General features: G+C 40.3%; 1 protein-coding gene across 1 annotated transcript; it reads left to right on the top strand.

The window, feature by feature from the left end:
- The first annotated feature begins 677 nt into the window (after positions 1-677).
- On the top strand, positions 678-17,351 carry SLC38A2 (solute carrier family 38 member 2). Its single transcript, XM_086610806.1, has 16 exons — positions 678-946; positions 1,667-1,856; positions 2,173-2,254; positions 2,381-2,496; positions 5,656-5,729; positions 5,828-5,920; positions 6,115-6,196; positions 9,273-9,355; positions 10,284-10,342; positions 10,472-10,621; positions 11,397-11,476; positions 11,571-11,671; positions 12,055-12,179; positions 12,906-13,050; positions 13,158-13,255; positions 13,981-17,351. The coding sequence occupies exons 2-16, from the start codon at positions 1,738-1,740 to the stop codon at positions 14,077-14,079; spliced, it is 1,506 nt and encodes a 501-aa protein (XP_086466932.1). The 5' UTR covers positions 678-946; positions 1,667-1,737; the 3' UTR covers positions 14,080-17,351.
- The last annotated feature ends 923 nt before the right edge of the window (positions 17,352-18,274 follow it).

Below are 18,274 nucleotides of genomic sequence, written 5' to 3'. Positions count from 1 at the left end.
GGGAAGCCGTCATGCCAGATCACTTCCCAGAGGAAACGCTCGTGGAGCCGTTCAGCTGCCCCCGGGGTCTGGGCTTGGCACGTGCATCGCCGCTTGCTCGTGTATTAAAAATAGCCAGTGACCGCAGCGAGTAGCTATGGGTCGGTGGCACCTCACCCCCTGTCATGCACCGAGCATCTGGGAAATGCCGGAGCTGGAGCCCGGCGGCGCGCCGAAGGCAGGCACAGGGTGGAAACGAGGAGGAAGCCGCCTCGGCGAGTCTGTGCCCGGTGCTGCAGTCGCGCTGCAGATGGTGCACCGGGCGGGTGGAAGCACCTTTCAGACAGGGCGCTCTTGAAAAGCGCCGCAGCGTCCCGTCTCCGCTGCGAAACGCAATGGCCTCCGGCGTAAACACGGGAAAGCTGCTTGGCGCAACGGCCGCTGTCAGATGCTGGCGACCCCGCTCCCGACTCCCCCCCCCCGCCCCCGACACACGCCGGTGACCGGCTTCCACCCATCAGTCGGGCGCGGCCCAGCTCCCCCCCCCCCCCCGCCTTCCCCCGCATCCCCGCCCGGGCGGCGGCAGAGGGTCAGTCGGGCAGGGCGAGCCACGGGGGGCGGCGCGGCGGCGGGCGGGCGCCGGCCCCCTCCGCGATGACGCGCCCGCATTCCTGCCTGAAGAGCGGCGGCGCCCCGAGGGGGCTGTCAGACGGGGCGCGACGCGGCCGCTGCGATCCGCCAGCCTCTGCCACAGCACCACGGACACAATATTTTCTTTCTCTTTTATACCGCTGGCTTTTTTTTGAAGTGATTTTTTCCTACTTTTATTTATTTAGGGTTCTGTTTTCGCTGACGTTTTATAGTTAAGGGCTTTTTTTCCCTTGCAAGAAGCAGCGGCCGAGAGAGGAGCATCTCCTTATTCTGCGGCTTCGGGAGGAAACCTCGCTTCCGAGCTCTTGCGGTGAAGGTACGGCGCGGCGGGTGCCGGCTGTTACGCGCTCGCCAGGAGGAACGGGGCGACTTTTCGGACGCAGCGCGGCTGGTCCTCTCGCGCCTTTGTCTGGCGGCAGCCCCCTGGCTTTGCCGCCGAAGACCCTGCCGGGCTCTACCCGGACGCGCGGTGGCGGCGGCGGGTGCGCGGCGGGACGCGCCGCTGCTGCATCCCAGAAAGGTGGAAAAACCCCAAGCGACTGCGGCGCGGTCCAGTCCCGTGACCGATTTGCGGGTTTCCATTGAAAACGCCGGGATGCCCAGTGTCGCCGGCTGGGAGGGAGGGAGGGAGGGAGGGAGGGAGGGAGGAGAAGGTAAACACAGAGGCGGCCGTGGGACAGGAGGCTCCGGCAGCCAATGTGACAATCGCCCATCGGTGTTGCATCAGTCCGCGCTCCGATACGGGGTGGAGGGGGGGAGAGAGGGGGGGAGAGTGCGGCGTGGCGGTGCCGCTCCCTCGGCCCGGTCCCTGCCGCAGGGCCCGTCGCCGCGGCGGCAGCGGCACCACCCCCCGCCCCGCCGCGGGGCTCACCTTTGCCCGCCGGCGCCCCCCGCCCCGCGCGGCGCCCCCCGCCCCGCGCGCCTGGTACTTTTCCACTCGGCGGCGGGCGGGGGCCGCCGAACCGCGGGCGCGCGCTGGCCACGTGACGGGCCGCGGCGCCCGCTGCGGCACTGACGTCGCCTCCCACCTCCGCAGGCGCGGCGAGCCCCGCCGCCAAGGACAAAAGAGCGGCCGCCGAGCCCCCGACCCCCGGCATCGCCGCCGCCATGAGCAGCGCCGAGATGGGCAAGTTCAACATCTCCCCCGACGAGGACAGCAGCAGCTACAGCTCCAACAGCAACGACTTCAGCTACCCCTACCCCACCAAGCCCGCTGCCATGAAGAGGTGAGGGGGCTCCGCCGACACGGAGCGGCCGCCGACGCGGGCAGCCGCCCCCCCGTTTCAGCCCGAGCGTAAAACGGCGTCGCGGGTCCGGCGGTGTCGCGTGTTGACGCGCGTTGCAGAAAGACGGGAGATGACTGCGGACGTAAACACGCGCGATGCTTTGTGTGCTGGGCGGAACTGGGCAGGTGGAGGGGTTCTTTTTTGGGTCATTCCCTTGGTTTTCTCGCTTCGCTTTGAAGTAGATTGGAAATGCCAAACGGGAAGGGAATATGCAAGCTGCCCGTGGTAGTCACTAATGATGCAATGTTTTTTACAGCCACTATGCGGATATTGATCCAGAAAATCAAAATTTTTTGCTCGACTCCAATCTCGGAAAGAAGAAATATGAAACTCAGTATGTAAGTACATAGCAATGACGTTTCAAAAAACGGAAAAAAAATGCTTTTATGACAAATTCATGTTTGTTTTAATTCTGACATAAGTAATAACGCTCTGTTAATTGTTACCTGTCTCCTTTTTCTTAGCATCCAGGTACTACTTCCTTTGGAATGTCAGTATTTAATCTGAGCAATGCTATTGTGGGTAGTGGCATCCTTGGTCTTTCTTATGCCATGGCTAACACTGGAATTGCTCTTTTTGTGTAAGTATCTCTTTTGGTTCATAAAAAAAAATCTTTCTGCGGTGTAATTAAAAATGGAAAAATACTTGATTTAAGAATATGACCTTTAAAAAAAACCCAGTCATTGCTGTAGGTGCAGAACTGCGTTTTAGTAATTATGGATTGTTTTGAATTAAGAGGTTGTGATACATTCAGAAGGACTTGCAAAAATTAAATAGATTCGTTGGAAGTTCTGCAACCCACAGAACATTTTACAGTGGATTCTCCTTTCCTTAGCTGTAGTTTCTCCATGAATAACTGATAGACTTCCCTTGAAAATTCTATTTATCCAAGTGGAAAAGAGGGATGCCATTTAGCAGACTGAGTTCTGTGTTAGCTTTTTCCTTCAGAGTTCAGTGTTCAAAATTAATGACAACAGAAACTTTTCAATTAGTGGAAGTCATAACTGCACAAGAAGTACAGGATCAGGCTGTAGAGAGTTAGAAGAAAAATGCAGGTGGAAGAGGATTATTTTATTTGTCTCTTGCAAGTCTGGTTGTGTCTACTCTTCAGAAATTTCTGTGGCCCAGTCCTACCAATCGGTGGCATGGTCTCCTTTTCCTCAGCTGACATTGTTGTGCCTATAGAGGTACAGTGTTCTTACACCAGTAAATTGTATGCTATGCCATTTATTGCTATGGTTTTGCGCAATTCAGGGAACTGGTTTCAGCTACACCTATAAAAATATCTGTCTCCCTGCAAGGGAGGAGTGTAGATTAACCAGCATATCTTTATTGGTATGTCTATATTGGCAAAAGCTTTCAGGTATAAGACAAGATAATGTAACTGGAATTGGCATGAGGAAACAATTATGTACAGTGATTCTAAATGTCTTGGAAAAGTACATTTTTTATGTATTGGAGGCAGTTCAGCTCACACAACATGTAGTATCAGTGGCTGAGGGTAAATGTGAATTCGTGGATATGTCTAACGAGCCTTAGAATTTTTGTCCTGGAAATAGATAAATGTGCTGAATGTTCAAGAACAAGTGAAGAGTAATGTTTAGTTGGAAATCTACTTTACTCTGTTTCCAGATTTCCAGAAAGTGGTAGGTCAGATTTACTTCCAGATATTTCACAGTATGTCAGGGTGGTGGTGAAGTCTCCTGAGGAAACTACCAATGTGTAAAGTTTTGATCTGAAGGATTTTATTTCAAGTATATGGTGATTTGTTCATTTTTTACTAAGACTTTCGCGTAGTTAAATGATGCTGCACCGAATGAAGAACGTAGCAGCGTGAATTCGGAAGCGATAGATACTTCATCTCTCTGCCATCAGTTTCATGCTCTAAAGATGTTCTGCAGCACATATACGATAATCAGCATAATGTGCATTAGAACATCTCTGAGGAGAGGAAAAAAGGAATCTAAGGTTAGATATTTGGACAGATTTGCATATAATGGGAGTCCTTTTTTCTGAAGAAAAAAATGTGTAAAACTGTCAATTTAACAACTCAGTGCTGAGGTCATTTAGTTACCTTTCATTTCCAGATACTGCATTCAGATCTATTTGTGTTAGTACTGATTTAAAGATAAGCTAACTTGTTACCTTCCAAAACTTCGTGTAGTTTGTATAGTTCCAAGGCAGGAAAGCAGTCAATTGCTGCTGATACTGATGATTTATGATGACACTGAGGGCATTACAGACATCCTTTAATAACTAGGTTACAGATTCACATCCAGATGCGGTTGATTAAGGCAGTAAATTCTTCGAGGACTGTGTGAAGTCACTTGTGTCAGTGCTGTGGCTTGTCACTTGTGTCAGCACTAAATAGATGAATGGTATGGTCTGGAAGCCGGAAACTGAGTGAGCTTCGAGAGTTTGCTGACTGATCTTGTCAACACTGTAGGCAGCCATTCGACATGAGGACCGAGGGGTCCAAGATCTGTGCTGTTTTAGTAAAATGTAACCCTCGCACATCTCTCTGTGCTGTTTCTAGTTGATGGCCGAGTTAAACCCTGGTTAATGTCTACCTGTCAGAAATACAGAGGTTTATTTGTGTGCCTGTGTTGGTGTTGAATTGGCTCAGTAACACAAGTTTCCTGCATTCCTTGTACAGATCCGTGAGGCTTTTCTCAGATGTTCTTGTTTCCAGTTCTTTGTGCTGTGTTTACTGATTTCGCCAACGTTAAAAATGAGACAAAAGGAAATGGAAAGAGTACTCTGGGAGCTCAAAACGGAGCTTGCCATTTTTTAACAGATGTGCTGATTCTTAGGTTTCCTATAAAGCAGAATGCTTGTATTGGTATAAGAAAGGCCAGAGTTTTTTTGAATGCATTGTAATTTTCCACTGTGTTCTTCAGCAGCTGAGAAGTCCCCCCTAGTGTGCCACTCCGGGAAGTGCATTTGTTGTGGGAGAGACGTTTTGTTGAGAGATCCAAAATTTTAGATGTTGCAAGTGTGCTTCTGGGAATAATACATATTGCATGTAAAAGCTGTGGGGAAGATAAACAAGCCACTAGCAATTCCCATGTAAGCACACGTGAAGAGTAACTTTTGAACAAAGAAACTGTTATTTTTTTTTTAAATGACAATAAATTTGTATTTCCCTTTGAAGACACAGCTCTTGCTACATCTGAATTTTCAGTCAATTCTTTAAGACTTTTCCAGTTTCATCTTTACATAAGAAAAGACATAACACAGGTTTAAGCTGAAGAGGTGATTTGTTTAAGACCGAGAGATAATCTTCGCTTTAGTTGCAGTGAGTCACAACTCGAGGTTCAGTAGATGCGTGACACACTATTGGACAAGGATAGGAAGACAGGAGAAACACCGTTTCTTACAATGATACAAAACCACATTCCTGTTGATACTTTGTTAACTTTTATTTATATCAAATGTAGCCAATTAAAATGGCCTGACACGTGTCCCTGCCTGTGCCACTTTACACTGCATGTAAGCGTTGTTTGATCTTACACTAGAATTTCTCTATATGCTTCTGCAATGCATTTTAGTATGAAATCCTTCCTAAACTAGGCATTAATTGGTTTTTCAGAATGCTTTTAACTGGCTTTAGAGTACACAGGTTTTTCCCAGATAATATTTTAAAGTGATTAAGTTTGATGTTTGATCCGCCTTTATTTAATAAGGTTACAATAAGTAATTTATGCCTATTAAAAATTTGCATGTTTTCCCCCCCCAGGATACTCCTGCTGTTTGTCTCAATATTTTCTTTGTATTCAGTGCATCTCCTTTTGAAGACTGCCAATGAAGGAGGTATGGCAAATTTACTAATTTACAAATATATGGTATTTGTTTCACATGGTATCTTTGTGAAACACACCCTTCTAATGAATTATTTTATTTTCTTTTAGGATCTTTATTGTATGAACAGTTGGGAATGAAGGCATTTGGTATGGCTGGAAAACTTGCTGCTTCTGGATCAATTACAATGCAGAATATTGGAGGTGAGGACGAGATCTTAAAATGTCTGTACTGTCAATAGTAATTGTCCCTACTTATTCTTGGAGACCTTTTTTTCACACAACATGTGTTCATTAACTGCTTGTGTTCAAGTGAAGTTATGAAACATGTTATGTGATTCTTGCATCTTGTGCCATATTCTATATTTGTAATGATCTATGATGTTATTCACCTACAGCTATGTCAAGCTACCTCTTCATAGTGAAATATGAGTTACCATTGGTCATCAAGACATTTATGAACATCGAAGAGACTACAGGGTAGGTGTTAGAACTCCTCATCAGAGAAACTATTAGGAGAAACAAATACGGAGACTGTATATATTTTTATATGAAGACCACGTTCGGTACACCATAGGGTAGCTTCTTACTCAGACAGAGATGCAGTAAGTTTGCCCTTCCCCTGAGTGCTCCACTTCATTTAGATCAAGCCTGTCCTGGGAAAAGGGTAGAAAAACACAGGTATCACATCATATTACAGAAAACTGTTCTCTAAAGAACATCAGGTAAGTGTTAACGTATGTACCAGTCAGTACATACTCTCAATAAGAAAAGGTAAATGTGATTGCAGTTGTTTGTGGTTTTTTTTTTTAATCTTACTGCATTCCAACTGGTTTGGACTGATTATTTTGGTTTTCTAGTGTTAATATTGTGGGAAGTGGTTAAATATAAGACTAAGGTACAGTTATGTAATGAACGTCTTAAGGAACAGTTCTCAAAAAGACATGGGGACTGGACATTGAACTAAACCAGAGTTTATATGCCCAAGACTAAAATGGTGAACGCATTGCGGTTTAGCCCTGGAGACACCTTGACTCCGTAGTGGCTTTCCTGCTTATCTTTAAAAGAGAGCGCTTTGGGTAGGGTTCATTTTTATCTAACCATATCATCTGAAAGTTAGATTTTGAGCTCATCATTACTCTGGGTTTTGTATAATCCATGGAGAAAGGTGATCCTCTGTAGTGGTCAGTTCAGTGCACCTGGCTTAGATGCCTGTTTTGGGCATCTCCAAAGAATAATTTATCATATCGCTCTATATTGAGAGGGTGTGTAAAAACAGCTGTCTAAAACAAGATGCCTGACTTCAGATGGATAGAGTTAAGTGCTATAAATCTCACTCTTCAGAGTTGTACTTCTGTGCCTTGTCCTGAAGTATCCCAGTCTTGAGAGGGCTGAGCAGCTCAAGACTCCAACTTACACCTAAGCCTGAGTTCAGAAGGTAGGCATTTTTCTGCCTGTGTTCCCCAAGGGGTTCAAGCCATTTGGTGGTGTTCGTAAAGCTTGCTGATAAAATATTGTCATGACAACAGTGCTAGCCATCTTCTTTTCTTTTTTTTTTTTTTTTTTTTTTTTTAAATGTACTTGAAGAATGCACCTACCCCATTTGCTTAGTAGTGTAACATTTACAAATTCTTTGCTGGGAAGTTTAATTTCCCTCTTTTGGCTGGATTCAAGTCCTTATTTTCCACTTCTTAAGAAAGTCCCTGGAGTAGCCAGTACTTGTGAGGGGGCTTGGAGGCAAGTATTTTTAACTGTCCCATCTTCAGAGAAGAATTCAAAATTGGTTTCAGTTCAAGAGGGAAAGTTAAAGGCTGTGAATCTTACTGGATACAGCTGCTGCTCTGCAAATCTGGCAGACAAAATTAAGAAACTGAGATTTGAACCTTAAGTGTTTTCTTGTTGGCTGGTACGAGGTAGCTGTACACTGATTTAAAGTAAACCTTTTCTTGGAGCTCTGGCAATTGTGGACCCCATTTAACTGACTCTCTCCATGCGTTGCTGAGGGGAGTCTGGGTGGCTACCAGTGGCATGGATTCCACTCTGTCAGCCTGGTGCCTGAAATGTAAGCGCTTACCTGTTTAAGTGTCCCAAAATAATGCTTACTGTAGAAGATATTCTGGAATTCTGAGAGATAATATTACAAATACTAGCTCCATTATTAAAAGTCGTTCAGCAATTTTTAAAATACTCAGCTGTGTTTTAAAGCTGTACAATCCTGTTCTTTACTCTTCAGCACAGAAAAACTTTTAAGTCCTCGGTCTGAGAGTCCTGATGGCCTCCATGTGGGGCATGCGCAATAACTGCACATTCTCATGGCTGTATCAAATGCAAGGAATCTCTGTGCTGTGATTTCTTTTAAATTTACCAGAAGACTGCTACATTTTTTTAAAAAAGACGACAAAAGGTACATGATGTTAATGCCCTGCACATCTGAACTTTTGAAAATACATTTTTTTTTATGTTCGGTTATCGCAGTTAAAACTTGGGAAAGAGATGACCAAATTGCTTTTGCATTTTCTATGTAAATCCAGAGCAAGTCTGTTAAAGTTATTCTATATTTCCACTACCATGTATAGGCTTATAGTTCAGCAATTGAATTTGCACAAATTTCCAATTAGGTCATTAATTTTCCTTTGTTTACCTAAGTATTATACAGTTGATTTAAAAATAAATACTGTTAGATGATGCCATAACAGGATATAAAGTATTAATATTTGGGAATAAATGCTTAGCGTTACTTTAATTGCTTAAAGCATATAGGATGATCTTGTAGGACAGATGAAGAAAGCAGTTACCTTGCCACAGTTAAATACTCAAGATCAGTTTTTCTGTTAGTTCAGTGAAATTACATCATATTTACACAGACCTAACTTTAGTTTTCTGTTTTTCAAAAGAAGATGTTAATCTTCTAAGACTCCAAAATGTTTTGTCAAAAAATAGCTGCTGCTTCTTATGGAATAAATGGTAAAAATATCTGAAGGAAAAAAACTGCAGAGGTTCTTATCATAGTTTCCTTACTGAAAGTGACTAAATGTGCCTCCAGGAGACTCCCAGTGCTTGTTGGAGTTTTCGCAGCCAGTGGGCTTGAGCTACTGCCTTAACTCCAGCCCTCACCTGTTTTTCTTTAAATCACACAGGGCATCCAACAGAATTTTGTTTCCCTTAAAAGTGGATCACCACCCTGCTGAGGCCCTGCAATATTCTAATACATCTGGAGAGTTGGGGACCAATATTTAAACAAATTACTGTTTTTTCTATGATTGATCTCAGTTGACTTTTTTTGGCCAGTCATTTACTTTACTGTCTTCTGACTTCCAGATGCATACTAATTTTAGAAAAGGACACTAAAGGAAAGGCACAATGCAGGTTTGGGGTGAGATAAAAAGGTATTGTAGGGCTTTAGGTCCATATAGTAAGTTGAATGCTAATCCTTTGTGACATTGGGTACTACATTTTTTTAAGAATCCATATGTTGTAGGAGAAGATAAGAGTGAAGAACTGCGAATGTAATTTTTAAGTGCTTCAATTACTTACAAATAATACCTTTTTTCTACAGAGAATGGTATCTTAACGGCGACTATTTAGTGCTGCTGGTGTCCGTCATCCTCATTCTTCCCCTGTCCTTACTGAAAAATTTAGGTAAGCAGTAGAGTACGATCAAAATAAAAATACACTGAAAATACCATGGGAAAATGGATTGATATGATGTTTGACTCTTAAAGTACTATGTGAATTAACAGCAGTCTCCAAACTTGTCTCTTGGGACTAATCAGCGTTTAGGTAATTGCTGTCAGTCTACTTAAAATTTTTTTTTTTTAAAAAAAAAAAGCAAAACAAGTATCTTAAGCTACAGATGTGTTTGTGGAAAACAAAAGGACAATAGATAGGAGAGCTTTAGAACAAGGCTCAACAGTAATTTTCTGTTTGTGTGCTTGTCACAAAGTTTAACCTATTTTGGTCAGTCGTGAAATAGTGCAATATTGTTATTAGCGATCCTATAACAGTCTCAACGAGCTAAGGATGCTAGCCCTGGCCAGTTAAATTGTCTTTGCAATGTAAATAGAAATCACTTTTTTTGGTTTAGATCCCAAGCAGTAGCAGAATATTCATACCAGATACTTTATCTGAAATGGCTGTATACGTGTGAATAATTCAGTTAACACACTATTTGTTCAGAGAGCCCTACTAACTGAGAGTTTCAATGTCAAGTACTTTCTCAGGTTACTACTTTCTACAAATTAGGTGAATCGATAAAAACAGAAGGGAAAAGGCTAAGTTATCTCATAGCGCACTCTGTTAGAATTAATCCTATAATCGATCTTCATATTTAATAAACAATTCACATAGTTGTTGGTGTGAGTTTTTTGTTGTGGGTAATTTTTTTTGATAAGTTATAAAGTTTAATATTGCAGACTCACTGTATGTTCAGATCCTAATATGTCTCAGAACTTTCAGATCTGGATTATCTAAAGAGATCACTGACAGAATGTATTTTGTCATAATGTTATGACCTGAATGGTGTTTCTGTTTATTGTACCTGAGATTTTTTTATCTTTCTTGAACACAGGATATTTGGGCTATACCAGCGGCTTTTCGTTACTTTGCATGGTGTTCTTTCTGATTGTTGTAAGTATAATCTTACTGACTTCCAGTGCTTGTAAAACTGCATTTCAAAGTGAAATTAAATACAGTTGCTAAAAAGTTTCCCATATTGCAGTAGTCAAAGTAACAATAAATACATGGCTTTTTTTCTAGGTAATCTGGAAGATGTTTCAGATTCCTTGTCCTATGGACAGTGACATCATGAACATGACATTGACAAATGTGACACTGGCACCTTTAGTAGCCGGAAACATAACAAGTGATGATATGTGCAAGCCAAAATATTTCATCTTCAATTCACAGGTAACCGACTAAAAATCAAACCGTGTTGAAAGTGACTAAGAAACTAAATACATAGCAGATAAATTGGGTCATTGTTCCCTCAAGTAGTTGCCCAGTTGTAAACTTGGGATATGCTAAGACCTTCTGTTCCAGTAGAGTTAGGCACTGTTTACCTCCTGTAGACTGGGTGTTTCCGTCCTCCAAATACACAGAAGTTAGAGGGGCTTGAGGTGGCTGCCTGAGAGGAGTGGCAATAAACGCATCTCTCATTCTTCGACATTTCTCAAGCTTTCTCAAGTAAGTTAGTAAAGCATTTTAAAAAGCAGTTTGCAGAAGAAGGCGAAGTAAATAGTAAAAGCACGCAAATGGGAAGTGCATGCCAGGGTTTGGAATAGACCTTAAATTCCCAGTCACAAAGTCTTGACTCTCATGAATGCTCCCAACTACAGCGGTGAATCTCCACACATGGGGAGGAAGTGTGTGTAATAGCCAGTACCAAGACCAGGCTGTAATGGCTTAAGCCCGTGAGATGCAGAACATAATGCTGAATGCAATACAGTCAGCTCAGCATGGACTTCAGCAAGATTTGAGAGTATTTGGTACGTCAGGGTCTGGCTTTAAGAAAATATGAACTTGTTTTAATTTTTGCCAAAGTTTCAGTTGTAAAGAATAGCAAGTCTTTATCAAAAACTAAACTGATGCCTGCATCAGAACTGAAAAATATGCCGATTAATTTTTAAAAACAAAATTTCTAATGTCTGTTGAGATACTTAAGAAAGATGCTTTTATTTTTCAGACTGTCTATGCTGTCCCAATCCTAACATTTTCATTTGTCTGCCATCCTGCAATTCTTCCTATCTACGAAGAGCTGAAAAGGTAGGTCAGATATGTGTCTGTAATTTCACTAAACAAACAAAAGTAGTATAAACCAGTATGTTCTTATTGGTAACAATGTTTCTTTTTCTCATAGCCGAAGCCGTAAAAGGATGATGAATGTGTCCTATGTATCTTTTTTTGCCATGTTCCTCATGTATTTATTGGCTGCTCTCTTTGGATACCTGACATTTTATGGTGAGTATTGCCTTCTCTGCTTTCTTTTAAATTAATTATGTTCTGGAAAACCACAGTATTATTTTTAAGTTAGACCAAGCAAACATTTACTATAGGTTCTAAATATACAGTTAGTTGGGATTTTTTTTTAATACTTTTGTAAGTGCACACCCAAAGGGAGATCAGCAATAGAATTAGGCCCAAGGCATAGGATTAAAATGGCATTAAAACAGATTCAGTGCCTCCAAGTTATCCCTGTGTAAAATGGAGACGTGCTTACAGGAACCATTGAGGCCTTCAATTCATATTGCCATAACTGTAGTATTTGCTTAGGATTTAGAGCAGAAGCAGTTGTTTGAGAAGTATGTCAACTACATCTGATTAAAATACTGTTTTCTTTATAGGAAAAGTCGAACCGGAACTGCTTCATACCTACTCTGCTTATCTGGGAGCTGATATTCTTCTTCTTATTGTGCGTCTCGCTGTACTTATGGCTGTAACCCTTACTGTACCTGTAGTTATTTTCCCAGTAAGTAATTTATTTTTTTTAATCTTACTACCATTTTTTATTTCATCACCTATTTCATCAGCATCCTGCTACAGTCATTTACTGATTTGGCAACTCTCATTTATTAATTAATAGAATTTTTCTCTTAACTGAAAAAGGAAATTGATTCTAATAAGCTAATAAGCTCTATACTGTTAATTCAAATAAATTAAATAAATAGGCAACATTTACAAAGCAGTAGATGCAAATACTTTCAGTTATATTGTTTTTCTGATATGGTTTAATTGAGGAGGTAGAACAGGTTGCCCCTTTATAAAAGTACTTGCAATATTGTATTATCAGCTTGCAAAAGTCAGTGTGTTTTTGTAAGTACATTGTGGACGTGAGTTCTGGCCATTTAGGTGTATATTGTTTTTGAGCAACATCCTTAGATGTTACAAAAATCCCTGGTATTTACTTTTGTTCCGTGTTTTTTTCTCCATTACTGGTTGTTCTTTGAAAATCTAAATCCCTGAAAAGAGAAACAGACCAGAAACACGGAGCTGCCTCTCAAGTGCAGGAAGTAAATATTTAAAATATGTATATATACTTTCCTGTCTTTCAACTTTTATTAAAATGTGAAGTGTTCAGGAAAATTACATTAAAATATTTTTAGAAGGAAGGTCTAATTCAGGTGACAGTCACTGGCTTCCACCATAAAGACTAAACTGCCTTTTTTTTTTTTCCTCCCCCCACCCCCTTCAAAAGATCCGCAGTTCCATTACCCAGCTGTTGTGGGCAGGGAAGGAATTTAGTTGGTGGCGTCACTGTTCCATTACATTTGCTCTTCTGACGTTTACCAACTTGCTTGTTATCTTCGTCCCTACTATTCGAGACATCTTTGGATTCATTGGTAAGCATTTTCACATCAGTTCAACTAGTCTTTCAAATACAGTTCTGATCTAATTAAGTCATGTTTACCTGTTTATGAATGTTTATTTCTGTGCTTTTTCAATACAGGTGCATCCGCGGCTGCCATGTTGATCTTTATACTTCCTTCTGCCTTTTATATCAAATTAGTGAAGAAGGAACCAATGAAGTCAGTGCAAAAGATTGGGGTATGTATAGGCAAATATGTAATAGTTACACTTGCTTACTAATTCAGAGCAAGAACTTTGGGTTCCTCCTTCATGACTTAAGAATTTTGAAGTCCTGGTGAAAGTAGTCAGTGAATTGGCATTAAACGTGGGAGTTGCGTAGGTACTGAGGAGAGAGAGAGCCATCACAAGGCTCAGTTCACTTCAGTTCACTTCTCTCACCCCCCAGCCCTTAATCTCAACAATAGTTGGGTCATTCTATTGCTGGTAAGAACCAGATTTCAGCAGATTGCCTTTAAGAGTTACGCGAAGAAAGTCTTGTCATTCTCCTTGAAAGAAAATCTAAAGACTTACTAATGTAATTTACAGCATAAAAGCTGACCTCCACCAATCGTTTGGGTAATCCTGACTGATCTTGGTGCTCTTACTGATTTTAGACATACTGACTTGGAATCAAATCTTAGACATACTGAGTCAGAATCAAGTCAGTGCAATGGCACAGCCTAACTGGTATCAGCAGCTCTCTTAACTTCCCTCAGTTGAGATCTGCTATCATGAAAATAAATGTGCTTTTTTGTTTGAAAAAAGACCCCAAGTATGAGGGAGATACCTAGCTCCTTATTGTTTACGGTGATCTCTTGTCTCTTTTACTTTGTCCTCCATGAGCATCTGTGCCATAAATGGGCATGACTTTCTGGGTGTAGTAGCAGAATCTGAAATACTTCTTTTATGTTTTCTTTTTCCAGGCTATGTTCTTCTTTCTAAGTGGTATACTTGTGATGACTGGATGTATGACACTGATTATTCTAGATTGGACCCAGAATGTTGCATCTGATGGCCATTAACTGTCCTGGTGTAATCTCTAATACTCCACTTCAAATGCCAGTGTGCACTCAGATACCTATCGAGAATGAAAATGAGCTATTCAGCTTCCTTTAAAATGCAGATTCGTTGGTGGTTCTTCTGATTGTAGAATACCGGAACTCTGTCTTTAAGAAACTCTTCTGCATGATGGAAGTGAATATTAACATCAAACCACGTGAGTGTCTGGCTGAAGGAAGTGACAACTTTATTCCATTCCAGAGAATGGACACAACTCTCTGTAGACTTTTATCAAGCCATGTTTGGCTTTCGTCATTGTTACTTGGATATTTTGTTATTTTACTTGAATGTGCCTAATGGAACCATTTGATGTGAGAAATAACTCTTTAATTTACAGCAAAGTGTTTAAATAACCAATGAGAGAGAGAGAGAGAGAAACACTATTATTTTTTGTACCAAAAATTCTTATGGACCTCAAAAGCACTATTTTGACTTTAAGAAATTTTTTTTCTAAAAAGAATGAAAGACTAATATAGAAGAGCTCATAAAAATATTTAATCAGTGTCCTAAATTAAATCTAGTCTGCCTTTCAGTAGAGGCATAATTAGAAGAAATTTTATTTTAAAAAAGATTTCTATTGACCAAAACAGAAGATGAACCAATTCAGCATGAAATTCACTTAGTTCTAAGTAGAGTGAAAATAATCCTGAAAATCATTTGTCAGCTTACTTAAGTAACTACCTTTACCTTTGTTCCCAAAAATCATGTGGAAATCCAAATTTTTAAGCTTTAAAAAAACCACCCTTTGGAAAGGGTACGTTTGAGAAAACAGTAGTTAATCTAGAAATCGTAAAGATGACATTTCCCTTCTTGAGGTACTCAATAGTGCAATTGAGTAAAACAGGGTTTGGGGGTTTTTGCTTTTTTGTTTTTTTCCTGTTGTAGATATAAATTGAATGGCACTGGAGCATATGATGCCATTAATGTAAAACTCCCTCCTGGAGTTCTCTTTGTTAATAAGGTCCATTGTCAGTTGTGGCGATGTTTGTTGTTTTGGTTGTTGTTTTTTTTTTTCTGTCCAATCTATCTTGAAACATTCTGTAGGAAAACAAAAAGGTCCTAATGTAGTTTACTAGTTGTATAATATTCAAAAACTGTACAGTATTTCTCAAATTACTCATCCATTATTGGATTTTGAATTACTTGACTATTCTGTTTCTGAGTCAAACCCGCAAAATAACTGCACCAGTATTTCATGCTTGGTACAAACTCTCTTCGCATACGCAACTGGGATTCCTCTTCCAATTTATACTGTATAGTAGTATTAAAGATAACCTCATAGGCTGGATAGTCATCTCATACTTGTTTGCTTCAGAAATAGGTAAGTTTCTTATGAGCCCTAGCTAGCTAGCTGATGAAACAGGTGCTGTATGGTTGTGATTAGCTGTTTTGTTTCTAGTGCATGTTTACTCTTTCAATGGTATCCCAGGTTGGAGAGAAATAACGCTTGTATAACAGCGTACTTGGCTTATAAGAGGTTCTCAAACGCAACAATATTGGGTACAAAAGCCTAGATAGAGATTATTAATGAAATAATCATGGCAATGTGGTCAGCTGTCTTCATCTGACACGATATTTTAAAAATCTGATTTACAAAATTCCATGTTGTGTCAGAGGGAACAAGTAAGGGCCTGTAATCATTGATTAAACGGTGCCTGTAACTGTTTTGCTCTTGCAGAATTAATCAGGAACAAATCTAAATGATAGTCACTGTCCGGCAGATCATGTCAATGTCTGCCCAGCCGTTTAAAACCTATGAAAAACATTGCAGGTATTTTGTATTGATACTTCTGCATGACTGTAAGTACTGGTCACTAAGTCTGTAGTGTAAAACTGTAATGAGAAGTTAGATTCCTCTTGTGTTGTTTGTATTATTGGTTTGGTGGTACTCAACTGGCAATTAACGATCCTGGAGTCAGCACTGACTAATGCTCCTTAGGTACTTCTCTGCCTCAGGTACTGTACAGCCATGGCTAACTATCCCATGTTACCTGATCTCCACAGAAGTGCTGGGCACGTGCCTCCTCAGTACTTTGGCAGCTTTTCTTCTTCCTCTCCGCAAACATAGAAAGGTGGAAAAGGATTAAAATGTTGTCTACCTTTGAGCAATTTGTAGCACATAGGGGATGAAGTGCTTCCCTTGCCAGCATTTAAAAAGAAAGAAAGTGAAAAATAGCCTCAGTTCTTTTAGTAAACATAGAAGAGGAAGGAGCTGTAATTGAGAAGTTACTACACGGTCCTTTCTCAGCAGTCAGAGAGGAGGAAGGTTTTTGTGATGACACCTCATAATGTGTCATACATGTCACTTAACGCTCTGAATGTAGCAATTTCCAGATTTTACATTATGTATTCTGTTATTTGATGACTGGCTCTCCACCTGCAACAGTTGAGTTCCACTTGGCTGGGTTGGTTTCCAACGTGTGATTTATTTAATTATTATTATTTTTCCAAACCTGTCTGTTTAAAGTTACCTACATTACAAACCACCTAAAAGAGCAGCTTCAGTATTAAACCACTGTTTTGTCACCTCAGTTAGACATTACCGTCTTCCATGATATTTCAGTCATAAATGTAACATGTTATTTATAAAACATTAATCCATTAAAACTAAACCTATTTTTCAATATTTATGATAGTCTATGTACATAAATTGTATGTGTGTATATACTGTAAGTATAATGTATATAATGTAGCTCTGGAATCCGAGATTTATGTATATATTCCTCTCTCGTTACTGATTGTTACATCATTTCAAGGAGTTGTCCATGTTGTACGTCTGTATAACAACTGTCAAAAGAAAGATTCTTCTACAACAAAGTGTAACGCTTACAAGAATGGAAGAAATGTCTTACGCCTAAGGTGTGTAAGAAAACACTAAGATTGTATTTATTACAAATGTATATGTTGCAATAAACATGGGAGTCACTTGGGTCCATAAAAAGCATCGTTCAGGTTCATGTATACTTTTCCTCTAAAATTTACCATGGATGTTATGATTTCCTGAATGCAGCAACTTTACAGCTTTTATGATCTAACGTATTTGTTAGACCTCCAAATTCAGGCATCCTGCGGTACATCCGTGTACATATGTAAATACCCACTGTATTGTTAGAGGCCAACAGTCTAGCTACAGTTGTTGGCAGGGAGTGCAACACAGTTTCAATGAAACATTGTATGTTTGTTTTAACTGAAATAAATAAATAGATAATCCTAAGAAATGTTGTGGTGGTTTTTTGAGGGGTGGCATTTGAAGGATTTTCTTGAAAGATGATATTAAATGTATGTCTTTAATTTCATGCATGTTTAACTTCTTTGTGAGCACTTTCCAGAAATGGGGGGAAAGAAGGAAAAACAGTGTGTAACTGAGTCCACAGTTTCTGACACTACAGAACAAGTCTGGACATTAAAGAAAATGAGAGATTAAATTCTGCAGGGAACCTGTATTATGTCATTTTTTGCAGTACAAGCGTATGTAGAAACAAGACTCAATGTGTTAGATCTTGTGTAAGTGTAATAAATTAGTGAGTCTTGCCAAAATCCTATGCCATTTTTCTGCAGCTGAATCTCCAGGAGAAAAATAACTGCTGCTGTAAAACTTTTCAAAACTAGTGCTTGTTTCACTTGTATTTTAGTGACTGGATACAAACCAAGTGCGGCGTATCAGTTCTTTTTCTCCAGAAATCAGTATTGATTCATATGAATCTTTTATTCAGAATTGGGTGTGAGAGACACTGGAGGTGTAACTTGAATTGTTATGTATACAACAAAACACTGTATGAAAGGAATATTGAGGCGTAGTTAGGTACCCTGAAATTAGGAAATGCCTTAATTAAGGTTGCTTTAATTACATGATTGCATAGTATTTTTTTTCTGGAATCCCACTAAGAAGCTATTCATTATTTTATTTTTTATCGTATTTTCTATGTGTTCACAGTGTTTATGTATTTGCTCAAAGCCCAAAGCCCATCCTGATGAGGGATGAAGGTCCTCATTTCTCTCTAGTTCTTATTTTAATGTCATGTTTGTGTAACACAAATGATGACTCATTTTCACAATGTTGCAGGCCTGTAAGAAGGTGATAATCAGTCCACATCTGGGGACCTGAAGTGTGGAGAGGCAGCACTGTGAAGCAGCCATGCATTTGAGTCCACAATTTCA

This window comes from Tauraco erythrolophus, chromosome 4 (assembly GCF_009769465.1).
Source record: "Tauraco erythrolophus isolate bTauEry1 chromosome 4, bTauEry1.pri, whole genome shotgun sequence".
In the NCBI taxonomy this organism is placed as follows: domain Eukaryota; kingdom Metazoa; phylum Chordata; class Aves; order Musophagiformes; family Musophagidae; genus Tauraco; species Tauraco erythrolophus.
This window is presented reverse-complemented; position numbering and strand designations above follow the sequence as displayed.